The sequence below is a fragment of the Streptopelia decaocto genome, assembly GCF_964273445.1.
Source record: "Streptopelia decaocto genome assembly, chromosome: 10".
Taxonomy (NCBI): Eukaryota; Metazoa; Chordata; class Aves; order Columbiformes; family Columbidae; genus Streptopelia; species Streptopelia decaocto.
The window spans coordinates 11,397,027-11,412,494 of record NC_138665.1 but is presented as its reverse complement, the minus strand read 5'-3'; the positions used below and the strand labels follow the sequence as shown (position 1 = coordinate 11,412,494).

Here is a 15,468-nt window from a genome sequence, read left to right as displayed (position 1 = left end):
TTAGTATCAAGAGGAAAACTAAAGCCAAGTTATTAAAAACAAAACCATAAGTTCAGTAACACCAAGACTTACGTGGGTTCATACCCATAACAGCAGATACAATTATTTTGGTTTTTGAGACAGTTTGTCCACAAAAATAACTAGCCAAGCTTCCTGATCTTAAACCTGAAAGAAATGTCTAGGCCAACTTCTTTTTAACGATTGACAAAACTGATTTAAAGAGAAACATGCCTCTTGTAGATCTCCTCCTTTTCACACAAGGTAGTTCTGTCTTCTGATGGAACACAATATTTTTAATATAAAAGGGCTGTTCCATCTAATAATTCCTGCAATGAGGTGTTCCATTTGTTTTGCCCTGTTGAACATGCTCAAGTGGGTTGCATGCAAGTCGTGCATCCATTTCCCAGTTAATGGGCGGCGTGTTTTGCAGCTGTTTAACTTACTGTGATTTGGTGATGCTTTAACTTTCCCTCAGCAGTAGAGTAAGTGGCTGCTGAAGGTTACTTGAGGTACAAACCTGTTGGCACTGAGGAAGGCAGGTGGGAGTCGTGCTGGCCGGGGTGCCCGGATGCTCTGGCAGATGTTGAACATCACTGCCGGTGCCATTGGTTTCACAGGGGAGTTAGTAGGTGCCTGAATACTTTGGTGAGTGGGGATCTGGCCCCAGCTGCCTGTCTAGGCACTAATAATTATAGCTTGTGAAGCTTTTGCCTGTAGCTTTGTTTTGCCTGCTAGTATCTTGAACAGGCAAATATGCTGTCTGTAGATGTATCTTGACTGTTTTGGCAGTCTGCCCTTAAGGCGAGTGTACTTTTTTCATATCCCAGAAGAAAAGACCAAGAGCTCAGCGGTAAAGGGGAGCCCCCACAGGATGGCTAAGCAGGGAACATAATGCTGTGAGAAACTAGGGCTGGAGAGATAGGAAAAGGAAGTAGATTTAGCTGACATGACAAAATAATGTGCAGCACTTCTCATGAGCCAGAGTCAGAAACATCATCTGAAATAGTTTTCAAGTCAAGCCTTAAATGCTCTATACTTAGGAATTTTAGGAGACAAAGCAGAAAATGTAAGTAATGTAATGTAAGTAATGTAAGCATGTAAGTAAATCCCAGTGTTTCAAGCGAGTGGCTTCTGAGCCTGGTTTTCTAGGTGATCCACTGCTTTACATTACAGACTTGGCAGGTTGTTTTACTCCCCCATGGGTTTCTTCCTGCATTGATAAGTGAGTGATGATGTATCTTCTAGAAGGGTACTGGAGCAGGTTTCAGTATTTGTAAAAGCCATGAGATTTTGGAATCAGAAGTGACCCAGATCTGAAGAGGCCAATGGAGAAGTACATATAGCAGGATATTTTGTAATATTTTGGGAACCTTTGTAATCTCCCAGGACGACTGCCTGGAGGAAATTGTCCCCTCTCTCACTACTGGGTGGCCCTGCTTGGAGCAGCAATAAATATAAAATCTTTGTTTATCACAAGTATTATATCATACTGTAACAGCAGGGAACTTGATTCAGTGGCCTAGGAGGTCTGTTCTAGTCTGTGTTCCTGCATGAAAGATAGTCTGATCTGCTTTTTGTCTCCCTGTTTAGTAACACTCATCAGTCATCCCCCGGGGAACATGCTCTGAAGCTGAATAGCAGCAGCATTCCTGGCAACAAGCAGTGGGAGATGGGATCACATCAGAGCAGCCGATCAACCTCAGGTGATTCCTAAGTCAAAGAATTATCAGTCAAATTGTGCAAAATTCCTATCACGTGAAATGGGCTTCTGCAGAGTGTCAAGTGCTGCATTGCAAATGGGGTGTTTTTTTAAATTATATCTTCTGGTGATAGGCTTTTGAAATCCCTCTGGCTTTTATGGTTCCATGTTCCTAAAATATAAACACTTTCTGAGCCAAAAAGTGACTGTGAACATATTTCTGTATAGAAAATCTGAATTTCTTCAATTAAGAATTTAAAAGAATCAGTTCTGTAGCACTTACTGACACCATTGAAACTCAGCAGAGCCAACATTACAGGCACACAGATGTAATTCAATACTAATGTTCACCCGTTGGCATTTTCTGCATAACCTTATGCTGCTTTTTTGCATTGCCCACTGATAAGATGGTACAGATGAGCAGTTGCTATACACTAATATTTTTACACTCTAATAACATACTGGCTGAAGGAAGCATAAGACCGTCCATACAGCACCTGTGAGACATTTCTCCTTTATTCTTTTATGTGCACTGAGATAGTGCAAAAAAGGCAGAGGAAATTAAAAACTCATGCAGTTTAAGCAAAGTACAACTTTGTAAGCTATCTTGGTATCACTGGTAGGGATGTAGGAATGCATTGGGCTTGCTCGTGGTTGTGCAGACTTTTTACAGTACAGACTCTGATTCCTGAGACATGACCCGAGATTCTGGCAGATGGGGACATGGAGCAGAAGTGGACAGCTGTGTTCCTCTCCCCTGATTCCTAAGGGTGTTTCCTGTGGGTCATCGTTAGGGCAGTTGCTGTGTAGCTCCTTGCAAAGCACTGCTGTGGATACACTACTGTACATCCAGGTTGACTACTAGAGATGGGGAACATGGTGAATCACGCCCAATTCGAAGCAGGGTGGTTGCTAAAAATGTTGTCAGACCACACCAGTGAGCTGCTGAGGTCTTTTATTTTTAAACCGAGGCTCACATTGTTAATTTGCAAGCCCTTGATAAGTGAAGAACAAATTGCTTATTTATTATACTTACACAATCAAGCCAGTTTTGCTTTCACTAACTGCACAGAATAGGAAGCTTTGCTTCAAGAGGAATCCAAAGCACACTTTAAACTGCTTGGGTTTCGTTTCATTTTGCTCTTATGTCATTTTATGTTTGAATAACAGCATAGAGATGAACAACGTGCAACAGCCCAGCTCAACTTTGCAGTGTCTGCATGATGTATAACTCCTGTGCAATTTTGGCATGGAGAAATGAAAACCTTACCAGCAATGGAAAGAATAGAAAACCTCTGTTGTGGTTTAAACTGTCTCCTTGGGTTCTTAAGTGTCATTAAATTACAGCTAGTTCTGGCATATGGTGTTTCAGAAAGAGTTTGTTGCTTTCCCAAACCCACAGGGATACTGAATTGGAGAAGAAAGGGCTATAAATACTTTAAAGCCAATACTTCTGCTGAGTTGCTTAGGGTACTCATTGACCAATAAGGAATTCTGAATTTTAAAAGCTTTGAGAAATGCATGAGTGCATGAAGCCATTGTGATAAAACTATCTAAATTACCAAATACAAATCCTAATTTGTGTGAGCTTGAATTCTCTCCCCTTAACTTGCAGGGTTGGTAGCAGTGGGATAGTCATGGGACAAATTGCTGCATGATGTGTAGGCATTGAGCTGGCTGGTGTGTCCCAGTGGCAGGGCACATCTGCTTTCCCTCCCTTTGGTTGTATCAGGAATTGTGTGCAGACGACAGCACCTCTCCAAGGCTGCTCTTGCTCTTCCCAAGTAGCTTTGAGGGATATGGGGGTGTTGAAACAGAAGATTCGCTTAATTACTTGCAAATATCCCTCCTAACATGGCATCAGCCCTTACAGATGGACTCCAGCTCCTCTAGTTTTGTTTGCTTGGGTATTCAACACTGTGCAAGCGTGGTGGCAAGTGGAGGTCCCCGCGCCACCTGTGGGGGAGGCAGAGCACCGCAGCTTCCTTGCTACCCCTACCTGACCTCGGGCAGCGTCTCAAGGTGCCACCTGTCGCTGGGCAGGGTCCAGCTCTCTCTGCAAGAACGGGGGCTGCTTGTTACCTACTCCCTCATGGCGCCGAGTGGAAGTGGGAGCTGAAAAGTGACACTCGTGTGCCCCAGGGGAAGCAGGGGTTGGAAAAACGGTTCTCCTGGTGCTGCCATGGGAGGCGTTGAATCCTCTTCTGCTTTCAGCTTGACCTCATGCTCGTGAGTGGAATTTGGTGCAGCTGTTTGCTCTCAGCCCAGTTGGGTTTAGAGAATCAGACCTTTTAGACTGGTTTTATGCACCACTTGTATGAAGGCAACACATCTGTTTGTTCCTGAAATTGTGCATCAGGGGCCCAGGCTCCTGTACATCCCCCAGCCCCCTGTCTGCAGACACAGGAATATAGCTGGATGGCACCTTTAGTGCTGGAATATGACCAGCAGCTGCTGATACGATGAGATGTCTCCCTCAAGAAGAGGATCGGAGGAAGGGATTAGCATGCACTCAACCCGTTTCCCTTGCAAGCTGCCTTCCAGTCCATGGAACTGTTGCTGGTATGCAGTGGGAGTGTGTTGCCAAGGTTTTGGTCTGCTTGTTTTACACCTGCAGCATTAAACTGCACCAGTATCAATTTATATACATAATATTGTGGCATTCAGAACCACTGGAAAAGAACCAAAAAGATTTCCCTTTGCAACAAAGACAAAAAAGAAGTTTGTCAGCTGAGGCTGGGTTCTGCTTTGGGTGGTAACTATATGTGCTTTTCGTACTGGTCTCCTCCCTCTCTGCTGCACATGCATTTAAAAAATAAACTTCTTTTTTTTATTCCCAGGGAATCCAGGACCAGCCAAGGCAGAGAATGTTTTGCCCCAAAACCAATTGCAGCTGCTTAAGATGTCTGAAAAAGCTTCTCATCAAGGCCAGATTGCAGTAGGTTCTTTTAAATTCACTGATATTTTTTATTTGTTCCTGGTGTTCACTGAGGGCATGTCTGTGCAGACAGCTCCTCAGCTGCAGCTAATGAGTCCACCTGAGAGGCACTGTGGGGCTGGCTCGAGCTTGTTGCTGCGTTAACGTGTCTCATCAGCTTTCAGTCCAGGTCTGACTTGTGTCCAGCTCAGGTCATCAGCAGAGAGCTCAGTTTTCCTGAACCCGTCTGATCATAAATCTTTAGAAAGGAAGGGTATGTCTTTAATATTTCAGGAAGTCATTGGTCAGTTGTCATGCAACCCAGAAGTCTAGACCATGCCAGTGGCTTCGCAAATACCCAGTGTGTAACTGCCTGGAGTACATGCTACCAGCCTGTGACACACTCAGGACTGTCCTGGCTCTCTGTTTGCTGACTTGCTACTGATGGAAAGGGTGATTGCTGCTCCTCCTTCCTATTTACTGATGCATTTATCATCTTTGGTGGGGTTTGGGGTGGGAGGATGTCTGTTGACAGCTGCAGCTCTCATGGTGCCTTGTGCAAGAGCTCATATGTGGGATGCTTGGCATTTTAAAAGTTTGCAGGATGCGTAGCATTTTAAAATTTGTCCAGCAGGTCTGGGTGACTCTGGGGGATGCAGAGTGGGTCAGCAGGGACAGCCACAGTGTACCAGGGTCCCCAACCCCTCCTGCCTTGTCAGGGACCAGAGGTTTGAAGAAGACTCTGTGTTTAGGCCATTGCCAATGACGTGGGAGGCCTATATATGAGTTCCTGTAGGACTGGGGCTGGTGGCTGTGAGCCGCCGATGTGTACTGACTAAAGTTAGTCACCTTTCAACTTGTAGCAAAATCAGGTGTTTTGGCTTGCTTCACTTTCCTGTGTGAAATACCCACTTGTGATGGACCAACAAAAGCATTAACTACCTAATAGAGGTTTTTTTTTGATGTGGAAGTGACAATAACTATATTTGCTGGGATGGTAAAATACTTCACGTGCTCTTTAGTGATGGGTTCTTCCAGGAGAAAAATAAATCAACTGAGTTTCCTTTTCTCAGAGTCCAGGCTCCTTTGCCAAGGGGAAGGATGGTGCCAGCTCATTCTTAAAAGCAGCAGACTATTCCTCATCGAGTGACGAAGTTGACAGCAGTGATGAAGATGACATGAACCACACAGGGTTTGCTTGATTTTTTTTTTTTTTTTTTTAATTATTACTTATTATTATTATTATTATTAGATGCTTCTAAATATCTGGAAGAAGTTGGCTTACATAGATACTACCTCCCTTATGAAGTTACTATCAGTCATTTATGTCAGTTTTAATTAAGCAGTTTAATCGCACTATAATGAACTCCTGGGGGTAAATGTTTGCTCCATCAGATGTGTGCAGTGTAATAAGCTTTGATGACTTGCTGCCCTGGGAAAATGAGGAAGTGTCTTGTTTAAACTGAATATCAATAGGCAGTGCTCTTACTGAGATTACTACACATTGATCTACATTTAAATAGAATTTTTGGAAGAAAAAGAGAGGGAAAGAAAACTGTACACCTTCATGCTAAATACAGGTTACAGTGAAAAAAGCGAGGCAAACATGGCCTGTGTATCCACATAGTCTGTTCACTCTGGGATAAATAATTGCCACTGAAAAGCTGATTCTTTCACCAGGGCTGTTTATGAAGAGGGGGTAGAGTAAGCAGGATTTGTTTTTGTAAAATTTGCTGTATTTTTAGTATTGGTGTTTTGCACAGTTGCTGTGGTTGCCAGATGATGCTGTGGCTCGTACAAACCTGATCTCGCCTGAAGTGTTTCTCTCTAGCTTTCCAGTTTATCTTGTGGATTTTGTGACTGTCACCTTATGGTGTTTTACCTGTCATGCAAAATGTGTTTTCTGCTGAGAAATAATGGAGCGTGAATAGCTTGCTAGTCCAAGTGAAAGAGAGTTGTGGGATCAGCTGGCCAGCCCTGCTGTTTGGAACAGCAAACTGAGTTATTTTTTAATATCAACGAATAAAACTTCTAATTTTCTTGCAAAGAGACTTCAGTTTGATTCCAGTTCTAGGATTTACTTTGAAGTGCATCACAGCGCCACAGAGCTCTCTGGGATGGGGCAATGGGGCTCTTGCTTTTCTGACATAATTGCACATGCAGTTGTGTCAATCTTCAGGAAGAGATGCACAGATCTGTAGCACTGTTGGCAAGCCATTGCGCTGGCCTGGTACCAGCCCTTTCCCCTGTGCTGCTCGGAAGAAGGCAGTTTTTGCGCCTGCATATGCTCCTGATTTGCATTTCTGAAGTTCATTTTCAGAGCTGAGGGATGAGGAGAATGTTAAAAATCTTGTAGCTTATTCAGTGTACGTGAAAGAGCTGTATTTTTACTGTGATGCCTTTATTTTCTTATTGCTCCTCTTCCAAACCACCTTATTCTGATCTGTAGAAAGTTTTATTCGCTTTAGGTCATAGAATTCATCCTAGACCTCAGAAAGACTCTACATTAAAATATGGATTTGCCCTGTAGCAATGACTTGCTGTGTAAGTGTTAGATTGCTGTGATCCTTGCATGCTGTAATGATTTTAAGGAGTGGTATCACTCTCTTTGGAAATCTGCATGTGTTGTTTACATCTCCTCTGTGTGTGAGATCTGCCAGTCCTATAGAGACGTGGAATTATGGGGATGATCCCTCTCAGCTTTGCCTTCCGGTGCACACAGCCACTGCAAAAATGCTTGTAAAATCAAAAGTATAGTCTTGTTTATTAACAAAGTCCCTTCACCGTGGCTGAGTGCCATTTATATTAAAAGAGAGATACTTTGGGAAGTATATCCTGATTACTAATAAGTAAATAGCAAAAAGGATAGTGATCATAGAGGAAACAGCAGCCAGCATTGAAACTTTGCATATTCTGGCTAAAGTGAAGATTTTTGTGTTTCTTGCTGTCTAGAGCATGTGAATGCAGGATCTGAAGCCCCTTGCAGGCTGTAGGAGTGTTTCTATGTGGGCCTTGGCTGAGACACCTTGGGCCAAATGTTAGTTGGCTGTTAAAAACAATCTGTGTTTCCTTCTTCTTGCCTGTGCTATGGAACAGCCTTTGATGTCCACACTCCAGCTTTCATGGAGGTGCTCAGACTTGGGACATAAACATATGCAAGAGGAAGAGCTTCGTGTTCTCTTGGACAAATCTCATTAACCAGCCCAAGAAGGCTCATTTCTGACAAAGCCAGGACTAAGGGCAGCTGTCTTCCACCAGTCAAACAACTTATGGTCTTGTTTTTCTTTTCACTGACATGAACGGGAATTCTCCCTCACACACACCAGGCTTTTGTTTTGAGGAAAGGATATCGGTGTATACAATCCAGCATCTTACCTACTTCTATAGCATATCTATTCCCTTGGTGCTAATTTCTCCAATTCCACTGAGAGTGCTTTTTTCTCCAATGCCTGTGGCATTCACCATCCCTCTAAAACACTGAGTTTCCTGTGGCTTATTTTGTGTAGTACAGTTTCCACTCTCTGCTCTTTATATGCTATTCTCTTCCAACATTCGAACGAGGTGGGTGCAGGTGTGTGCTTGGCTAGGAATTACTTTCTCCCCAATGAGTGGGAGGCTGACATCATGTAAGATCAGCTGCTGCTTGAGGTCCTTGCACTCACCATTTATCCTGTTCCATATCTTGCCATTCCTTCTAAGTTCAGTGTGTAAATATTTATCCCTCCCACAGGAGTGAGGAGGGACCCAAAACATAAACAAAGTTCCACTTGGGTAAAAAAGTTTAAAATGCAAAGGTACCACTGGTTGTGTAGGAAGCAATGTTATCCATGGCTGGCGAGAATGATAAACTCCCAGTCAATCTGGAACTTGTATGGGATCTGCTACTCCAGCTGGATCCCTACAAGTCGATGGGGTCTGATGGGATTCATCCTAGGGTGCTTAAAGAGCTGGCTGACATCATAGCGAGACCTCTCCCTGTGATTTTTCAACACTCTTGGTAATCTGGAGAGGTGCTGGAAGACTGGAAGCTGGCAAACATTGTCCCAATCTACAAGAAGGGCACTAGGGATGACCCCAGCAGCTACAGGGATGTCAGCCTCACTTCTGTTCCTGGCAGAATCATGGAGAAGATTGTTCTTGGAGTTATTGAAAAAAATCTGAACACCACAGTCATTGGTCCCAGCCAGCACGGGTTCTTGAGAGGAAAGTCTTACCTGACCAACTTAATTTTGTTCTATGACAAGGCTACCCACCTAGCTGACCAAGGGAAGCCTGACAATGTGATCTTTTTGGATTTGAGCAAAGCCTTTGATACTGTCTCTCACAGTGTCCTCCTGGACAAGATGTCCAGCATCCAGCTGGTTAAACACAGTGCAGTGGGTGAGCAGTTGACTGATGGGCCGGGCTCAAAGGGTTCTAGTAAATGGGGTAACGTCGGGCTGGCGACCAGTCACTAGCGAGTTCTGCAGGGATCCATCTTAGGGCCAGCACTCTTCAATGTCTTTATAAATGACTCAGGACTTGAAGGGATTGCTTAGTAAGTTTGCTGATGACATAAAACTGGGGGAGCTGTTGACACACTCGAGGGCAGAGAGGCCCTGCAGAGGGGTCTGGACAAATTGGAGAACTGGGCAATCACCAACTGCGTAAAATTCAGCAAGGGCAAGTGCCGGATTTTGCACCCAGGACACGGCATCCCTGGCTGTACATACAGACTGGGGGACGAGATGCTGGAAAGCAGCTCCGTGGAAAGGGGTCTGGGGGTTCTGGTTGACGGCACGTTGAACATGAGCCAACAGTGTCCCCGGCAGCCAGGAGGGCAACTGTGTCCTGGTGCGTCCAGCACAGCACGGCCGGCCGGGCAGGGAGGGGATTGTCCCGCTCTGCTCTGCACTGGAGCGGCCTCACCTGGAGCACTCACTGTGTGCAGGGCTGGGCACCACAGGGTAAAAAAAAGATATTTAGCCACTGGAGAGTGTCCAGAGAGGGCTATGAAGTTGGTGAAGGGTTTGGAGAGGAAGCCGAGTGAGGAGCGGCTGAAGTCACTTGGTTTGTTCAGCCTGGAGGAGACTGAGGGGAGAGCTCATGCGGTTCCAGCTCCTCACAAGGGGAGGAGGAGGGGCAGGTGCTGATCTCTTCTCTTTAGTGACCAACAACAAACCCGAGGGAATGGCAGGAGGATGTGCCAGGGGAGCTTCAGGTTGGACATTAGGAAAAGGAACTTCACCCAGCGGGTGCTGGACACTGGAACAGGCTCCGCAGGGAGGTGTCACAGCCCCAAGCCTGACAGCGTTCAAGAAGAGACTGGACATCCTCAGACACACGGTGTGAACTGTGACACTGTCCTGTGCAGGGACAGGAGCTGGACTCGATGATCCTTGTGGGTCCCTTCCAACTCAGGACATTCTATGATCACAATAGATGCTTGCACTATTCTTACTAGTTCTTTCATTATCTGCTTTGGGTCACTGTTGCAGATGGGATCCTGGGCTAGGGGTGGCTTTTGGCCCCAGCCACTCCAGCAGCTCTTACGTTCTCTTGCGTCTGTGTGCACTGGGCAGCATTTTCTTTGTTTCTTTGTAAGTCAGGTGAGGTTGTCCCTGTGTCAATGACCAACTCACAGTATGAAATTCCAGTATAGCCAATCCAGTAGGCTCTGGAGGAGAGATCCCTGATAGGAGCATATAGCAGAGCAGCAGCTCTCCCCCTTGCACGTGCAGCTGATGCTCTTTCTCTGGAGGGCAGGGTGGCTCATAATTGCACCCCGCAGGGTGCTGTACAAGGGGAGACAGGAGAAGATTTGAAGTAGGCATTTCTCAGAAGACAGCTGGAGGGACCAGCTCTCACTTGCCTGACCTATGCAGTGTATGAAAACGGGTGGGTGAGATGCAGGGAGATGAAGGGATGCTCTCCATCAAGGTGGGTGTGAGGGGTCCTCAGGCTAGAGTCCATTCAGACACATCCACAGACTAATCAGCTTGCTTTTGTACAAGAACCTGTAAGTGTAACTAGTGAATGTTAATTATGCTCACTTTTGATCATGTATATGCCTATTTTTGGGGGGTTTTGGGCTCTTTTTTTTCCCCAGAAGTAGTTCTGTTCATTAATTGAAGTTTGTTACCAGGCAACTGCTAAGCAGCAGAGTGGCAGATTTCCCAAGGACAAGAGTACCAGATGGAATTGAACTGAAACCCCAAAGCACCGTTGCAGAACAGAAGGTAATTTGACCATTTGTAAGGGGGTGGGTACAGCAGTGGGGGGAGTCAGATTGTTAATGTGCATGATAAACACTATATCCATTTCTTCTCAGCAGCATTTTCACTCTGAAGTCCTGCTCTGTCATTGCAAATTATAGCTATAAACCTCAAAAAATGTGCAGTTTCAGGCTTTGTGCTTCCTATAAAAATGCTTGCAATTAGGTACAAAATTGTGCTTCTTATTTTTGTCCTTGTTATTGACCTGCTAGTAGTTTCTGTTGTCAACATATTTCTTGAAGGCATTGGGCAGGTTGCAAAAAGCAATATTGTTGATTATTGTTGGTGTGCATTGCTGCTATTTTTAAAAATCTTGACCTTTTTTATTCCAATTTAAAGAGAACTACCTCCTGCTACTTAAAATATTACCAGAAGAGGGGAAAAACACTTCATCTCTCCCTACTGGCTTAGCAAAAATACATATCTTCTCATATGTCATGTTGTGGTTCCTTCCCAGCTGTAGTTTCTAGTAGAAACTTCATGTCATATGGATTTTCCCCTGTGATAAATATTACTGCAGAAAAGATGAAGACAGACAAAGCAGAACAATGTTCTTTGTGGCTGAAAACAAAAAAAAATATTACAGTAATAAGACTTGCACTTAGCGTTAGAGCACTTCTCACATATTACTGAGTGTACTCTCGTTTCACAGGTAAGGAAAATAAATTGCTGTGAAACTGGTGTTTTTCTCAGAGCTGCTAGTGTGAGCTGTGGCAGGGCTGGGGAAAAAAAGGAGTTTTCTTTACCTCTGGTGTGATTTCTAAGCTTCAGACCAGAGCAGCATCCTTCCCTGACTGGGGAAGGAGTCTCAGTTTGCCTTTGTCTTACTATCTTTGAGGAGAAAAGACCATACTTTGGAGAAGGCGTTATAAATGGGGCAAAACCAGTATTTTTCTTATGTCATGCCAGCCCAGTGCTTTCTATTTCCCCTCATATCCAGGCACTGGAAATAGACTACTTGAGGGAAAGGAGAAGGATGGGGTCTTAAAGCTCCAGACTGAGGATGAGGGAGGATGGAAGAGAGTGGAGATCACATTTTCTGGTGGGTTGGGGCGGGACAAAGTGGGAGGGAGACACGTGATTGCCACCTCTCCTCACAAATCTCTCTGATGCCTTCCAGTCTTCTCCCTCCTTCTCATGGAGAATCCGCTCCATTCATCCCACCTCTGCTTCACCAGCCACAGCCATCACGAGTCTCCATGACTTCTTACAACATCCCTTTTCCCAGCCCATCAGTACAAACTGGTTTGAAGTGGTTAGGGTGTACCAAACTGCTCAAATGCTTCCAGTGGGGGTTTTGTTCAGTTCAACTGAATCTGACTCAAACCTGAACAAAAAAGCCCCATACTGGCTTGATTCCCTAATCTCAGACAATGACATTTATGTTTTGGTTTGCTTTTTTTTAGATCTAGATTAAAATGTAAAATAATTAAATCATCAGTTTGATTTCTAGTTAATTATTTGGTTATTTATAATTATCTAATTAATTTTTCTTTTTCCTTATTTTGGCCAGCATTCAAAAAAGCCGATCTGATTTCAGGAGGTTGTTTATCAAAGTCTCTACAATTTACAGACTTGCCTTGGATTCACCCACCCAGAAGCTGCTCGAGTTTGGTGGTGCTTTTTGCTTTGGTGTAATTCAGAGGGAATTTTCTAGTGCAGTACTTGGCTCCTGTCACTCTCTGTGTTCCAGTGCCAATGGTGTTCAGGTGGCCTGGCTGATCACGGCTGGGGTAGATCCCCTTGCACTGCCTTCATCATCTGGGACACCACTTGCTTTACACATCCCATCTTTCTTCCTCTCAAAGTTCTAGCCACATATTCCAAGAAACCAACCTCTGACTCCATATGTTGTGCTGCAGGGGAGAGAGCTTGTGTGGTTCCTCACTCTGTATGTAGTTTACAAGTATTTCCCTGAAGCTGGTGGGATCCTTTAAGGAGATCTGCAGTACCAAACATCATTGTACTGGAAATGCTGATACTGCATCCTAGTGAATGTCATCATTCTAGAATAAGGATTTCAAATTCAGTAAATGGAAAGTAGCAATGAAATGAACGGTAAATGCAGGTCCAGAGCCAAATGGTGTCCACTTCTGACTGTGGTGGGCAGAGGTCACATCTGCAATGTTAGGACAAGTCACTTGATTCTCTCTTAAATGTTTCTGAGGATGAAGTTTCTTCTTTACCTGTGGTTGAGGTAACGTAGATGAGGAACATTTGCGGAGCACGTCAGGAGTGGAAGCCAGTCCTAGTTGACAGGAGTTGCATAGTGCATTGGAAGTTTGCTAAATGTGGACTTTAACCGTATGTTCTTATGTACAGGATCAGATTTTAGGGAAACAAATTTCGAGCACCCAAGAAGGCCTCTGGAGCATAAACAATCAGAACTATCTCCTGCCAGATCTCCTCCAGCAAAGCCAAATTTCAGACTCCTCTTTGAACCCACCAAAAGTGCCACTGACTAGCCAGGAACCTCAGAACAAACTTCTGAATAAGGTAAGAGGTAAATTACAGATTTAATGAATTATACCATTATTTTCCTCTAGCCCTTTCCTCCAGCCTGAGATTGAGAGCCTTTTAACCTAATCTGTCCTGTCTTTTTATGATGAAATTTTTCACCGCATCCCTTCTTTAAAAGTTTTATCTAGAGGATGGATAAAAAATCTTGAGCTCTGTAACATATTTTATTGTTCCACTTGTTTGCCCCCATTTCTCTCTGCTCCCTTTTCATTCCTTCCTTTTTTTCCTCCCTTTTTACACAAGCTAGAAGGGCTTGCACCCTCTGCTCCTTCACCTGTCATGTCATCAGTGCAGCACTCTGTCTCTGCACCTTGTCCCTGGCTTTCTTCTACCCAAGTGCCAGGTGGGAACGCCCAGGGGCCAGGGCAGCGTGATGTCTCAGCAGCCCCAAAGGGGACTCTGACACCACGGTGGGCACAGGGGTCTCCTGGGGAGAAGTGTGTCACTGGAGGCAGGTAACAGCTCTGTCAGGTCACATCCTGAGCTGCCTTACGCCAACAGCATCCTCCTCGCTGCACAGAGGTTTGAGCAATGCCCTGTTGCAGACACGACAGCAGGGAGTGATCGATGTGCTCGTCTTCTGGGATCTGCGGATTGCAGAGCACTGCCTGGCCAAGCATCCCCACACGACTCCCTGCTCAGGCCTCTTCTGTCGCTGAATTTGTACCATGTATCTACTGCTTTAGGACTGTTGATCATGTCGAAGTACGCCACATGCCATTTCTCCTGGGCGTCAGAGGCACCACATTGCTGCGTGCTGCCTGCTCTCCTAGCATCACCTTCCTGAAGCAGGTCTTGTTTTATGTTGTAGATCCCGTGCACTGAAAGTACCCCTTCAAAGAGCAGTACATCGTCCACAACATCCTTCACTTCATTCATAGATCCCAGACTGCTGCCAATCACCCCTCCCACCAGTCCAGTAGGACCTTCCTGTAGTTCTCGTGAGTATGCTTTACCCTTCTCATAAAATGTCACTCCTGATTTTTGTGGGGATTTTTGTTTTGTTTTGTTTTGTTTTGGGGGGGGTGCGGGGTGGGGAGGACTTTTTGCTTGGAAATGGAAACTGTCAGCAACATCTTCAGAAATGGAAAGTCAACATTGCTATGAATTTTCATTGTGCTGCTTCTGCCCTTCTTCCAGATGTGGCTTGCTCTGCTCTGCTGCTGTGTTACCACAGTGCTTACTTAGCAATGCCTAAGGAGTTTTCCAGATGCGTGCTTTTTCCTTGCCTATGTAATGCTCCTTAGGTGTTTTCTCGTCCCTCTGCTGTTTCTTTCATTCTGCCTTAAATAGGTCAAATATGAGATGTAGCCAAACATTCGCATTTTTCACGATTGCATATGTCTTTCATTCTAGCATCTAGTGCAAAACCTGAGCATGTCAGGAGAGAAAATGCAAGGAAGGGCTCTGTTGTCAACGTCAACCCAACGAATATCCGCCCACAGAGTGACAGTCCGGAAATTCGTAAATACAAGAAGAAATTCAACTCGGAGGTTCTTTGTGCTGCTCTGTGGGGTAAGCGCAGAGGCTCTCGGGGCTGTGTGGAGGGGAGGCGGCAGCAGGAGGGGCTGGCAGGCTGTGCCGGGCAGATGTCACAGTTGTATCGCACCTCTCCTGTCAGAAGGCCCTGGCGCGGGTCGCTGAGCAGATACCTGCATCACTCGCCTGGCGCTGCCTCCCTGCTGGAAGATGGCAAACAGATGACTTACAGTTGCAAAGGATTTTGTGCATTAGAGTGAGAAAATGTTTTGATCAGGCACCAAATTGAAACTGCACTCGTTAGAAGAGCCAAAAGTTGCAAATGTTTTAGTAACTTAGATGAGGCATGACAAGTACCCTTGTCTTAGCTGCATATGAGTACAGCTGATCACACTACACCCTGATCCAGTGGAAATAATCCAAACCTGAACCCTTTTCCTGTCAAGTATGTTTAGGTATTCCAGGAATCTGAAGAAAGTCGGGCATTAGTCTTTCCAAAAGCTTGGCTTCCTTAGTTCCAGCTGTCAGTGCTTATTCAGAACCTGTCTGGATCACCCTTTTTACAGGGTCAGCTTCAAATGGTGTATTATAAAACCTAG

The 15,468-nt window shown here is 45.0% G+C and overlaps 1 protein-coding gene across 1 annotated transcript in view; it reads left to right on the top strand.

Annotated features, from left to right (window-relative positions):
- NRK (Nik related kinase) overlaps window positions 1–15,468 on the top strand; it is a 101,227-nt gene that overhangs the window by 65,392 nt on the left and 20,367 nt on the right. The window contains exons 18-24 of the mRNA XM_082061808.1: window positions 1,591–1,703; window positions 4,540–4,637; window positions 5,690–5,808; window positions 10,741–10,834; window positions 13,193–13,366; window positions 14,202–14,331; window positions 14,747–14,905. Coding sequence (XP_081917934.1) covers window positions 1,591–1,703; window positions 4,540–4,637; window positions 5,690–5,808; window positions 10,741–10,834; window positions 13,193–13,366; window positions 14,202–14,331; window positions 14,747–14,905 — 887 coding nt within the window. The remainder of the gene's footprint in view (window positions 1–1,590; window positions 1,704–4,539; window positions 4,638–5,689; window positions 5,809–10,740; window positions 10,835–13,192; window positions 13,367–14,201; window positions 14,332–14,746; window positions 14,906–15,468) is intronic.